Source organism: Pagrus major, chromosome 24 (assembly GCF_040436345.1).
Source record: "Pagrus major chromosome 24, Pma_NU_1.0".
Lineage (NCBI taxonomy): Eukaryota > Metazoa > Chordata > Actinopteri > Spariformes > Sparidae > Pagrus > Pagrus major.
Window position 1 is genome coordinate 10,617,680 of NC_133238.1, and position 14,123 is coordinate 10,631,802.

General features: G+C 39.9%; 1 protein-coding gene across 1 annotated transcript; it reads right to left on the minus strand.

Moving 5' to 3' along the window:
- Nucleotides 1–409: 409 nt before the first annotated feature.
- Nucleotides 410–12,199, minus strand: gckr (glucokinase (hexokinase 4) regulator). Its single transcript, XM_073462458.1, has 19 exons — nucleotides 12,061–12,199; nucleotides 10,930–11,079; nucleotides 10,272–10,340; nucleotides 10,124–10,192; nucleotides 9,797–9,870; nucleotides 9,029–9,095; nucleotides 8,886–8,939; nucleotides 8,671–8,765; nucleotides 8,462–8,567; nucleotides 8,215–8,333; nucleotides 4,689–4,787; nucleotides 4,244–4,341; nucleotides 4,072–4,148; nucleotides 2,570–2,666; nucleotides 2,377–2,486; nucleotides 2,080–2,157; nucleotides 1,646–1,789; nucleotides 1,169–1,303; nucleotides 410–1,096 (listed from the first exon to the last, which is right to left on the minus strand). The coding sequence occupies exons 1-19, from the start codon at nucleotides 12,109–12,111 to the stop codon at nucleotides 983–985; spliced, it is 1,806 nt and encodes a 601-aa protein (XP_073318559.1). The 5' UTR covers nucleotides 12,112–12,199; the 3' UTR covers nucleotides 410–982.
- Nucleotides 12,200–14,123: the final 1,924 nt, after the last annotated feature.

Consider the following 14,123-nt stretch of genomic DNA (forward strand, 5'->3'; position numbering starts at 1 on the left):
CTTTTTTTTAAAAACAAATTCAGAGATGTTCATCTCAATACTGAGCATTACGTGCTAATGCTCTCTGATCCAGATCTGATGTGCACTTGACCTTCCGGGGCTGCAGTTGCTCTGTGCTCCCCTGCTGCGTTCGGCTGCGCTCCAAAGTTGTCTGAAAAGCTGCTCAACTGCTCTCAAGATGCACCCGCGTCACGCTAATCCAGTACCTGTGTGTGTGTGTCTGTGTGTGTGTGTGTGTGTGTGCTGAGCCACAGCGGGATTGAGGCTGACTTACATCACGCGGACCAGAATGGTAAGAGGCTGTGCCTTCTGAAAACTGTTACAGAACACGGGGTGAAAATGTCGGTGAAGCATCAAACATCGACCCAGGATCAGTTTGAGACTTGTAAACATAATTCAGTCAATTCAATTCAGTCAAAAGTTTTATTGCTCTTTTTAGAAGGACAACACAATTTCATACTGTTTTACTTTGTTTATATGTGGCGGACCCTGCCACCTTTCTATCTTCAAACAGTGTTCTGGGGGCCTTATTTTCCTCTGAGAACAGCTTGTTTATTCAATTATGGAAAAAATAATCATTTCTGAGTTTGTATTATTACCTCATTAATATTGTAAATATTAAAATTATTCTCCAAAATTACATAACGCCCCTTTAAAAGACCATCTATTCTAAGAACAGTACAAACTGACAGTTATCATGACAAGGTTTGCTTGTACTGAGTGTCAAGTCTGCCCCTCAGTGTTGTAACATGGTTTTACATTTAAAGCCACCAGGTCCAGGTGACAAGTGTTCTGCACATTGAGGCTTACAATAGCTAATAATAAAGGAGGAGTTCCTTTGAATCAACCGTCATAATTAAATATAATGAAATCTAAATATAGCAAATATCAGTTTGTGAGACCGACATTAAAGCTGACTATGACCTCTCTGCAGGATGGATAATGTATGTGGGTGCACGACGATGACATCCCGCCGCGTCAGTTATGACAGGCACGCCTCCACAGCCTCCCTCACGATTGGCTGCTGCTCCAAATGAGACTCCGCTTCCACCAGAGAGCAGCCGGTCAGCAAGCACACCAAAGCCAGAGGGACCACCTAGACACAGATGGAAAATTTAATACACCCGTTAAATCCTCCAGCACTTCATGCACCTTCCTGCCTCCTCACCTTGGTCCTGTTTCTAGCAGTGAGTGTGTGTGTGTTCATGTCGGAGGACGTGATGTCCACCGTCAGCTTGTCCACTCGGTAGATGGCCTTCAGGAGGGCGTCCTCACACTGAGACTCAGAACAGCCAGACAGCTTCTAAGGGAAAAGGAAACTTTCAGTGTTTAGTGAAACATTACTGATTCTTGTGTCTGTGAAGCAGGAAGCTCAACGTCTGCTTTCCCACTCCAGGGTCAGACAGGTACAAATCATGAGCATGTGCTGTACGTCAACATGGTAATGCACTACTGTGTGATCTTGTGGCTCCCTCTTGTGTCAAAACCTAGTTGGAAAACCTCGATTTCTTTTAGCTGATAAAGGAAAATAAACCACGTGAGCTCAATATAGGAAAACACAGGAAAACTAGGGTCAGAACTGGGTGGTTTCTGGGTCTCTTTGCAAAACATGTATAGTATAAATCCTGGGTGTAGTTTGATGTACCTGCAGTAAACGCGTGGCCCTGCTGTAGAGTTTGCTGTTGGTGACCTGCACGTCGATCATGTGGTTCTGGTAAATCTTCCCCTTTAAGACGTGAGCCCCGGTGCTCACGGCGTTCAGCAGCAGCTTAGTGGACAGCTCCCACTGCTGACGGAGATGAAGAAATAACATAAGCCCACAATGAAGACGTAGAAAAATAACCTGCAGTCTTTCAAATAAGAGCTATAGATCAGGAGAAATAAGGAAAATCCTGAGAATCGATACAGTCTAAATGAGTCTTTTAACATTTAACCAGCAGACACGCCTTCTGTCCTTACAGCAAAGTGCTCTGTTGAAGGAGAAAGAGAGTAAATGAGGCAAAACAGTTATTCCTCATGCTCCAGTGAGTCGCTCAATCGACGTGTGTGTCCATGTGTGTGTTTGTGTGTGTGCTGTACCATGTGTAGCAAGCTCCTTGAAGCAGGTGACGGCCAAGTGATTTTTAGTGAAGATAGACACAGCTTATTGATGTCATCCTGCAAAAAAACAGAATGTATTTATAGGTAGATAGATAGACAGATAGATATAGATAGACAGATAGATAGATAGACAGATAGATATAGATAGACAGATAGATAGATAGACAGATAGACAGATAGATAGATAGATAGATAGATAGACAGATAGATAGATAGACAGATAGACAGATAGATAGATAGATAGATAGATAGATAGATAGATAGATAGATAGATACTTGTTGTACAGCAGCTGCAGCGTCTCCATCAACCTGATGATAAACAGCGTGGAGGTTGGACGTCTTCTCTCTCACTCGGCGTGCCAGCTTCACCACGTCGCCAACATCATCTGTGGAGAGAGAGCCGTCAAGACACATGTTGATTTGATCTGGACCAAATCCAAACAGGGGAGCCAATATGTTTCTCTCTCACCGGAGTGTGTGTAGACGAGGAGAACGAGGTCCAGGTCGTTCAGAGAGGGCAGAACCAGACGCAGAAAATCCTCATGTGCTATGCAAAAGTCAGGACCCTGGAGGAGAGAAAATACATGATACGTTCAAATACCTCCTTTTGCTGCCACACTACTGTCAATCAAATCTGCTCAAACTAACCCATGCAGTCCTAATGAAGATAATTAGTTGAGCTGTTATACTAATGCCTATAACGCAAAACTCTAACTCTGATTGTTTCTATTTAAAGGTGCAATATGTAAGTATTTTAGTTCAAAACATTCAATAATTAACTAAAATAATCATCAGAATGTAGAGAAACAACAACGTTGACGTTATGTTAGAGGCGTCTATGTATTGTTTTGCAAAGATATCTTCTGGAGTTAGCATGCTAACCAGATAGCCCTGCCCCGTCCTGTCTCATAATACCACTTTGTACATCAAGAGGCGACAGTCCGATAGTAAAGCTCAGGCAGAGTAAGCTAACAGGACCGCTAGCTGCATGGCCTACTGAGCTAACTAGCTGGCAGCAGCTACAGCTATCATAAGTTAGCAGCTATTCTTACATATTGCACCTTTAAAGAAGTTAAAAGGAACTTTTATATTTTGTTGATTCTGGCGGACAAAAGCTGTATGAGCACCACCGCCTCCTGTCATAAAGATGATCTGGCTAGAGTCTGCATATGTTTTGGAAGTGAGTGAAAGAAAGTACACATTATAAATACATTTCTTTCTGCCTGTACAGATGTTTGTGGCCATAAATGATTAATAACCAGCAATGTAATGTTATTATTTAAAGAAAATCAGACCTGTTGACAGAACTATATAGAAATAGCCCATCAAAATAACAGTTTTATGAGGTTTAAAACCAATTTTCGATTTGATTTATGGCGAGCATCATTTGTTACCTTGATAAAATGCATTTTGCATCGTCAGTGGCGGGGTCCGCCATTCTTGCGCTGAATTAAAATGGTGTGCACATGCGCAAGGGATTCACAGGAAATGACACAGCACGTGATTTTTTTTTGTTTCCTCTACAAAATGGATATAAATAGTGCGTGCAAATAAAAAAAAAAGCCCAGTTCAAGTAGTAGACCAGCTGGATTAAATCCATCCAGCAGTTTAATTAAAAGACTAAAGCAGATTAATTGAAAACAGACATCATAAAGCAGGTAAAGTCGGATGTATTTCACATTAATCCTGTTCCGGGTTAATCTACGAGTCAGGATCCGCAGAGACATATGTGTCATTACACTGTGCAACATAAGAGCTGGGTTTCACTTTAATTGGATTTCACTGGATTTGAGACATGTTAATACTTTGTAAGGCCACGTTAGGATTTTTCAGACTTGTTTAAGACCCACAGACGAGCCAGAACAGAAACCTCCACTATAGAAGAAGCTCACAGGAATGTTAAATCTCCTTTACAGTGGCAGTTATTCATCATTAAAGACCATGTGTAATTCCTCGTTTCCCTTCACGTACCAGTGAAATCAGAGGACCTTCGCTGTTGTTCAGCTCTCTGTATCCTCCGCTGATGAAGCCTCGGACATCGTTGTAGTCTTACGCACACAAACAGGACATACACAGTATCATACAAGAGTAAAAAGAACGGATCTTTTAATTGTGATTTTGCAGTGCATCAAACTCCTCTCACCTGCTCCAAACGTGGGGATACACTCGCTGGCATCAATCAGACCCATCACAGCAAGGGAGCCCCAGCCCAGGTAACACACACGCCTGCCGCACCGCAAGCTGAAACACATCGAGTGATACGTGTTGTATCATCTCACACATTTTTAGTTAGCAGTTATTGCCATATTTTCTAGCTTCAAACAGTGTTCTGGGGGCCTTATTTTCATCTGAGAACAGCTTGTTTATTCAGTTATAGAAAAAATAATTTCAGAGTTTGTATTATCTCATTAATATTGTAAATATTAGTTTGAATTACGTCTCCAAAACTACACAGTGCCCCTTTAAAACCAACTGAAATTGCTGTTTTTCATTCAGTCCTTCTTATTTCACTGTTTTTGTCAGATGTTCATGAACCATCGGCAAACATTTCAAGGTTAAAGTGAAAGCTGTAAAACAGGATGTTCCACCTCTGTCCAGCTGCCTCCAACAGAGCGGAAATCCCTTGCTTCTGAGCATAAGTGATATCCAGAGTTTTCTCGTATGCTCTCATGTGCTGCAGGATGCCCCTGTTGGAAATAAAACAAACATAAATGAGCTAACGTCAGATATTTCTGCTATACAGGCAGGTGCAATGGTGTTTGGACAACCAATCATGAATGTATTTGCATGTGCATGTTATATTCTACATATAATAATTATTAAAGATTGGATTTTTTTCCAATAAACGTCCCTGCACATACACCTGAAGCGTTCAGTAATAGCACGATGACAGAATCTCATTTTTGCAATAACCTCTAGAGGTCAGCAACACACAGTGGGAACAAACAATGAAAATGTTGCTCTTAAATACTGTATATGAAATGTAAACTCAGAGATGTTGTCACATGTGCCTTCCTCTGTATTTACATTATCACCAATGGCATGTGTGTGCTCAAAGATGTGATATACTGACACACTTGACATTCCTAAATGCACCTATCACCCCCAGTAATGTAAAAAGCATGTCCTGGTTTTTTCTCACAGGCTTTCATTAAGGTGGCTGTTGGAAGAAAGCTGCTGCTGGTGATGGCTGTCGACACAAAGAAGCACTTAACAAGCTGCATGTTGTGCCTTTGGGTGCAGAGGTGGAGACCAGAGGTACTATGAGGGGACTTAAGGTCATGAAAGATTATTATTGCAATGGCAATAGTGTTTGTAAGATGGAGCTCAGTCAACCTGCTGTCCAGATATGTGAATCATGTCTTTATATATTTAATATTATAGTAATAATTTGACATTTTTGGGGAATAAACTCATTTGCTTTCCTGTTGAAAGTTAGATGAGGAGTTCAACAGAACTGAGGGTGAAAACACAACCACATTTCTGAAAACAAAATAACATATCACAAAACACGGTGACTTTTCTGAAAACACAACAATTTTTGGACATGTCGTTTGTGTTTTAGATATGTCATTGTGTTTTGTGTTTTAGACATGTCATTGTGTTTTGGACATGTCATTTGTGTTTTGGACATTTGTTTTGTGTTTTAGACATGTCGTTGTGTTTTGGACATGTCGTTTGTGTTTTAGACATATTGTTTGTGTTTTAGAAATTGCTGTTGTGTTTTGTGTTTTAGACATGTCGTTTGTGTTTTGGACATGTCGTTTGTGTTTTAGAAATTGCTGTTGTGTTTTGTGTTTTAGATATGTCGTTTGTGTTTTGGACATGTTGTTTGTGTTTTGGACATGTCGTTTGTGTTTTGGACATATTGTTTGTGTTTTAGAAATTGCTCTTGTGTTTTAGACATGTCGTTTGTGTTTTAGACATGTCGCTGTGTTTTGGACATATTGTTTGTGTTTTAGAAATTGCTGTTGTGTTTTGTGTTTTAGACATGTCGTTTGTGTTTTAGACATGTCGTTTGTGTTTTAGACATGTTTGTGTTTTAGACATGTTGTTTGTGTTTTGGACATGTTGTTTGTGTTTTAGACATGTCGTTTGTGTTTTGGACATGTTGTTTGTGTTTTGGACATGTGTATTGTGTTTTAGACATGTCTTTGTGTTTTGGACATGTCGTTTGTGTTTTAGAAATTGCTGTTGTGTTTTGTGTTTCGGACATGTCGTGTTTTGGACATGTCGTTTGTGTTTTGGACATGTCGTTTGTGTTTTAGAAATTGCTGTTGTGTTTTGTGTTTTAGAAATTGCTGTTGTGTTTTGTGTTTTAGACATGTCATTGTGTTTTGGACATGTCGTTTGTGTTTTAGACATGTCATTTGTGTTTTGGACACGTCGTTTGTGTTTTAGAAATTGCTGTTGTGTTTTGTGTTTTAGACATGTTGTTGTGTTTTGGACATGTCGTTTGTGTTTTAGACATGTTGTTTGTGTTTTGGACATGTGTATTGTGTTTTAGACATGTTGTTGTGTTTTGGACATGTCGTTTGTGTTTTTGAAATGTCAGTTGTGTTTTGGACATGTCCTTGTGTTTTGTGTTTTGGACATGTCGTTTGTGTTTTGGTCATGTCCTTGTGTTTTGTGTTTTGGACATGTTTGTGTTTTGGACATGTTGTGTTTTGGACATGTTGTTTGTGTTTTAGACATGTCGTTTGTGTTTTGGACATGTCGTTTGTGTTTTAGAAATTGCTGTTGTGTTTTGTGTTTTAGACATGTCGTTGTGTTTTGGACATGTCGTTTGTGTTTTAGACATTGCTGTTGTGTTTTGGACATGTCGTTTGTGTTTTGGACATGTCGTTCTGTTTTGGACATATTGTTTGTGTTTTAGAAATTGCTGTTGTGTTTTGTGTTTTAGACATGTCGTTTGTGTTTTAGACATGTTGTTTGTGTTTTGGACATGTCGTTTGTGTTTTAGACATGTTGTTTGTGTTTTAGAAATTGCTGTTGTGTTTTAGACATGTCGTTTGTGTTTTAGACATGTCGTTGTGTTTTGGACATATTGTTTGTGTTTTAGAAATTGCTGTTGTGTTTTGCGTTTTAGACATGTCGTTTGTGTTTTAGACATGTTGTTTGTGTTTTGGACATGTCGTTTGTGTTTTAGACATGTTGTTTGTGTTTTGGACATGTTGTTTGTGTTTTAGACATGTCGTTTTTGTGTTTTGGACATGTTGTTTGTGATTTGGACATGTGTATTGTGTTTTAGACATGTCGTTGTCTTTTGGACATGTCGTTTGTGTTTTAGAAATTGCTGTTGTGTTTTGTGTTTTAGACATGTCGTTTGTGATTTGGACATATTGTTTGTGTTTTAGAAATTGCTGTTGTGTTTTGTGTTTTAGACATGTCGTTTGTGATTTGGACATATTGTTTGTGTTTTAGAAATTGCTGTTGTGTTTTGTGTTTTAGACATGTTGTTTGTGTTTTGGACATGTTGTTTGTGTTTTGGACATGTTGTGTTTTGGACATGTCGTTTATGTTTTGGACATGTTGTTTGTGTTTTGGACATGTTGTGTTTTGGACATGTTATTTGTGTTTTAGACATGTTGTTTGTGTTTTAGACATGTTGTGTTTTGGACATGTTATTTGTGTTTTAGACATGTCGTTTGTGTTTTGGACATGTCCTTGTGTTTTGTGTTTTGGACATGTCGTTTGTGCTTTGGACATGTTGTTTGTGTTTTAGACATGTTGTTTGTGTTTTGGACATGTCCTTGTGTTTTGTGTTTTGGACATGTCGTTTGTGTTTTGGACATGTCCTTGTCTTTTGTGTTTTGGACATGTCAGTGTTATTTTGAGAGTGGTATCAATCTTCTCATCTAGGTCTGGGCAGGAAAATAGATACGCTTGTTTCCCAAATGTCAAACCAACTTTTTCAGTATCATTTCTAATTTCAGTCTATCATGTTTTCTCTACATTTGCAGCCTCATTTAGTCTTTGACACTGAATCTCTTAGCACAGTTTCAGCCGCAGCAAACCAACACAGCAATGTGCAAATTGTCGATATAGTCATGTAACCGCAGATAAAGCCTGAGATCCCTTGGGAAGCTTTGCAGTGTTTTTCTCCATGCTCACATGTATGTGACGGGTGTGTTTGTGAAGGTGGCCTCGTGAGCAGCAGACAGGACAACCTCCAGGAGAATCTTAGTGACGCTGCCTCCCTTCATCCTCGAAGAGCCGCTGATGGCTTCCGGCTGAACACACACACACACACACACACACACACACACACACACACACACACACACACAGAGTCAAGAGCCAAAGTATGGACACACTGCTCTCTTGAGCATGATGAGAACAAGCAGCTAGATGTTCTTACCCCAACTGCTGGGTTGACGAGGAAGGCCTTTTGACTTTTGGCAAGCTCCTGCATCCTTTGCACCACACTGCGAAAAGTGATGGTGCAGCCTGGAATGGGCTCATCCCTAAAACATTATTATTTTATTCGAACCCACAGGGGCATTACAAAATATCACTAATTTACTACAATTTTGATCATATGATATTAATGGAGCAAGAGTGAAGCACCTGGCCTGATGTGTAGGATTGATGCCAACCAGAACAGGAGTGAAGACCTCAGGGTGCTGCAGGCAGAAGTCCAGCTGACCTGCCACAAATGGAGCCTATGCAGGCAGAAGTAAAAAGGTTATCTTAAGTTATCTGCAAGTTTGCAAGGTTCTGATTAATTAATTGACACCCTGTCAAACACAAAATTCAGATTCGGACCAATCAGAGTGACTTACAGATAATCCACAGGAAATACCAATGAACAAGACACGTCTCTTTCCTTCACAGACCTGCAGGAAGGCAAAAACATGCAATGGTCAAATGCGGAGTAAGCTAAAATAAATAAAAGTACCACATTACACTCCACCATGTGCATGACCTTCTTCAGACTGAGCATGCCCATTCTGGGGTCATCTTCAGGAGCTTCTTGGGAGGATAGCAGAGCTCTGAGGAAAATCAGAGACAGACAGAGACTTGATTATAACATATTTAAAGTAAGCTTTACTTGGGGTGGTATGACCATTAGCTTACAGTGGCTAATGTTAGCAAGCTTAAGCCAGTTATTTCTGTATCTGATATTATTGAACAAGTTTGCTGACTTTATTACTCTTCTTTGCTTGTGGTATTGTTACACTACATTTTCATGTTGCAGATACGATTTTAATGTTAACTTCTTTTGCTTTTGTTAAAATATTATTAACATGCTAAAACATAGCACAGCAGTGGCACAAGCAAAGAAAGAATATAAAGTCAGCACATGGACTTGGTAATGTAGGTCACACAGCAAAAGCTAGCTGAGGTTTTTGCTTGTTTACATTAGCTGACATTAGCCACTGTTAGCTAAAGCGAAATTAATTTAATGCTTAGCGATTAAATTTTCATTTCCTTGAAGTATAGATAGAATCTAAAGCTTTAATTGTACGACCAGTAGCTTATGGTGGCTAATGTTAGCTAATGTTGGCAAGCTTTAGCTAGGTATTTCTATATCTGATATTGTGTTTGCTTGTGTTATTGTTACACTACGTGAAAAAAAGGTTTGCTTAATTAGCTTACATTTGCCCTTGTCACAATGTAAATAATTCCTGATGGTTATGTATTTTTAATCATGAGTGTTAATCTTGTTCAATGTGACAAAAATCCAACATACTTGTCTCCTCCTGCGATGATGTATGAATACACAGGACTCTTGTTCAGCTCCCTCAGTGCTCTGTTGAAACTGGACTAACAACACCGGAAGCCATTTTTCAATAAAACAAGAGAGAGATTAGATTAGATGACTGAGTGTCAATAATCTAATATTACTGGCCTAGTCTGGCTTGTTCTGCCTTGCTTTGCAATTTCAATTTCAATTCTTGAACATCGGAAAATGATCTCATTATGGGACCAAATAACTTGAATAGTGGTTATAATGCACTTGTAATCCGTGCGTACAGAGGGCTAAATCAGGTGGGGAGCATTTCAGGACAACTTTTACCGCCATGAGGAAAGCTATTCGACCAGACGTCCCACATCCGCTCAGTACAACAAGGCTGTCCTGAGGATCCTGTTAAAGAAACAGAAGACGAGCTTTGACAACATGCCTGACTGATCAACAGAAATACAGGCAGTCAAAGAGAAGATACCTCGAGAATGAGCTCCACCCTCTTTGCAACCTCCATCAATGTTTCGACCACTTGTTCACTCAACAGCCTCTACAACAAAATCAAACAATAATTTCTTTAAAGACATTTTTTTTTCAGAATAAATAAACTTTAAGGTGACTCATAGACCATATTCACAAGGCAGCCATTTTCCTCTGACATCACGCTCAGGGTGTGAAGCTCAAAATTGTTGTAATTTCACCACTTCCTGATTGATCAGCAACTGAAAAAACTATGGATAGTGAGAAAACTGGAGGACCATCCAGCCATCGTTCAAGGTAAAACGACATATTTGATAACCAATTAGCTTCCATTAGACATCAGCTAACATTAGCATCCAACCACGACTGATCAAACTACAATCAACCACTACAATCAAACAGTAATGTTAGCTAGGAAAGCTAACATTGCTAATAGTTGAATGCTAATGTTGCTAACGGGTTATCGAATATGTTGTTTTACCTTGATATATGACCCCATATCCCTCCATATTTTCACTACCAATCATCTTTTCATTTGCTGGTCAATCAGGAAGTGATGAAATGATAACAATTTGCCAGATTCTCTATGTTTAAATAATATGCAGCGAGGAAAATGGCCGCCGTATGAATGTGGTCAATTGTTTATGGACTATCTGTACCTTGTACGTGTTTCCTGTCTCTTCTTGAAACATCTGGGCATCACTGGCTTGCAACATCCTGACAATAGAATCTGCAGAAGCGCGGTCGATATCACGCGTCAGGGGATTGGATTTCTCCGAAATAGGAAGTGAGGGCTCATAATCTGGGCACTGAGAAACAGAAAATATCAATTAAAGGAATAATTCAACATATTGGTGGCATTCAATTACTTCTGCCCTACCAGCTTCAATCCAATGATTATAAAATGTAAACTGAAACTACTCATTAAAAGACTTTTTTTCAGTAGTTGATTTGATTTCATGCTAGTTTATGTGTTATGTTTTATAGAGTGAGATAATGATAAGGTATCGTAAAGGTCCGATATGTAAGAATGGGCCACCTGTCAAATTCATACTCAAAACAGATCAGCATATCACTAGATCAACCGCTAACTGTAGCTGCTGTTAACTAGTTAGCTCAGTTAGCCGTGCAGCTAGCGGTCCACAGTGGGAGGTCACGGAACCGGGGGAGTGTCGTTGTTATCTCTGCACAACAATACAAAGACATCATAACATCAAAACTGCTATTTTTCCCACATGTTGTTGACAATTTAAGTTCACATTTGGACATTTTCATCAAAAAATTCTTACATATTGAACCTTTAATTTAGAGATTCACATTTTTGCAAAAATTTTTTAGAGTTAGACGAGAAGATTGATACTACTCTCACGTCTGCATGCTAAATATGAAGCTAGAGCTAGCAGCTGGTTAGCCTAGCTTTGCATAAAGTCTAAGAAACTAATGATAAAGCTAGCCTGGCTCTGCCCAAAAGAAAAAAAAATCTACCAGAACCTCTTAAGCTCATTAATTCATTGTTTTGTTTAATCAGTGTAAGAACAGATGTGTTAAAATAACTAGTTCCTGTTTTTTTGGTGTGAGGCTACATGCCAGTCTTTTTCTTGGCACAGTGCAGACTTCCTGTCTTTCTGCTAGCCAAGCACTTCCTGGCTGTAGCCTTGTATTTACCATACAAACATGAGAGCTGCATCAGTGTTGTCATCTGACTCCAAGCAAGAAAGCAAATACTTTTCAAAAATTCTCTTAACCTTTAAAATTCAAACACCCAAGATTCCTTTACTGCTTCAACTTACCTCCCATTCACGCATAGTGGAGAGGCTACAAGTCCAGTCTGATCCTGCCATCGTGCACGAGTCTGTCCTCTTCTGCCACAAACAGTTTGTCTCAGGAAACGTCCCGCTGTGTTGCCTGCTTCCTTTTTGTCAGTTATGGCGATTTAAAATGAAAACCACAAAGTGCTCGGCTCGATCTGTAGTGACAAAGTTCACTTAAGGACCTTTGAGACCGAGGAGTGAAAGGAAGTATGGATTTCTCTGTTACACACCAGCTCAAATGCCCAGAGTACCTGTGGATTAATGGCAGAAGTCATTCTTGCAGCTATGTTAAGGCAAACAAGGGAGAAATAAACACAGAAATGAAACATGACTGATACCTGAGTCTTAAATCACAAAATGCACCACAGCAAAAACAGTCAGAACGTGGAGATCAAACTGAAACTCAGCATGAGACTGGTTGAAAAAGAAAAATCCTCCCTGATCTGAGCTCAGAGCGTGTTGGCTCACAATAAAAAAAAACCTCTAACAGCGATATTGTGCCTTCATTTTGTCAACCCTACAGTGTTCAAAAGATCCAACTGACTCTCAGCAGTGTGCAAGTATTTACACCCCGGCAGATTGTGGCGTCTAATACATTTCATCACTTTCACTGGACTCGATCAAACTGTTTGCTGCAGTGTGCCTCACTCCTCCAAACTCCCACTACTGTCTGTCATAACTGCCGGCCTAATTGCTGTCAGTGACACAGCGGCAAGGACGTTTTTCACATCGACTTCCATCTACAAAGAAAAGACAAATATTTCTCCTCACACTTCATAACTTCGCCTCGGTTTTTACAGTACGCTTGCAAAGGCCTGTGGCTGTCTGTCCGTGGAGTGATGCATTCGTACGACTCATTACTGGCTCACGCTGATTATTAATGATATCAGACATCTGAAGTACAGCTTGTTGTTAACCTCTCTGAGTCAGTCAACACCCGAGCTGTGCGTAGGGCGGTCAGGATGATGCGCCTTCGTAGCTTGTTGGCAGCAGCAACACAGAAGTGTCAGAACTGAGTGCGAAAAGCTAAGCCACGCTGTGACATTAAGAGGTTATATGTCTCTAAAAGCTAAGCTAAAAACCTAATTAAACATTCAATCAAATATTTTGGGTGATATGTAAACATTGATTTTTGGCAGTTTCATGTGACATGGTGACTGCAACAGTCCAACCAATATTTACTTTTACCTCTGTTTTGTTCTCCACCAACTCCCGAGGGAAATATCTGTCTTTTTAGCCGCTAAATGCTAAATGTTTAACAGCTAGTGATAACTGTATCTGTTTGCTAGTGGGTGTTGTGGGTTTTTGCTGAAAACTGGAAGGGATGCTGATGAGAGCGGCGAGAGAGAAACATAACAGGAAGGTTGGAGGCTCGAAAACCAAAACAGCAAGCTTAAAGGTGCTAAAATGATCAATAGAACTGCAGAGTCAGGTGATGCTTATCTGTGGTTTGTCACTACAGGTAACCCCTTTCACATTACATACAGTCAAGAAAAAAGAGTTTTGACATTAGCTAAAAGATTTATCTATGCTAACTAGCTAGCCCTGACCCGTCCTTTTTCATAATACCACTCTGAGCTCCTGGTCCGGACCGCTAGCTGCATGGCTAACTGAGCTAACTAGTTAACGGCAGCTACAGTTAGCAGCAGATAGCGGTTACTCCAGTTGTTTGGAGTTTGAGAGGTGGCTAATCTTACATATTGCACCTTCTTTTTTCCCACAGAAGCAGAAAACAGTGAAGAGGCAGTGTTTTTGCTATCTTCCTTGGTCACCACTGCGGTGCCTCAAGTCCTTTCCCTGTTTTGATTTTCACGCAGTGTTTTGTTCTTATGATTAATTTGTCGGCTACACTTTTTCCATTCCATTTTACTACCTTTTGCATAGAAATGTGTTGTCAACCTGTTTTTCATAGAAGCTTCCTCATAAATAATAAATTCTTCTCGACCAGAGTTGATCCGCGGGTTCCCGATACTCACAAGTCAAGTCAAGCCTGCCGCAGCGCTGCACTGCACATTGACCTTGGCACCAAACCATGAAAGGTC

What these genes read in the sequence shown, in the direction of transcription:
- gckr (XM_073462458.1), bottom strand. Translation starts at nt 12,111, where the DNA reads ATGGCAGGATCAGACTGGACTTGTAGCCTCTCCACTATGCGTGAATGG. An exon ending in GGGTGGAGCTCATTCTCGAG is followed by an intron (nt 10,193 to 10,271) that starts GTATCTTCTCTT and finishes TTTCTTTAACAG; the next exon opens with GATCCTCAGGACAGCCTTGT. An exon ending in ATCATCGCAGGAGGAGACAA is followed by an intron (nt 9,096 to 9,796) that starts GTATGTTGGATT and finishes GATTTTCCTCAG; the next exon opens with AGCTCTGCTATCCTCCCAAG.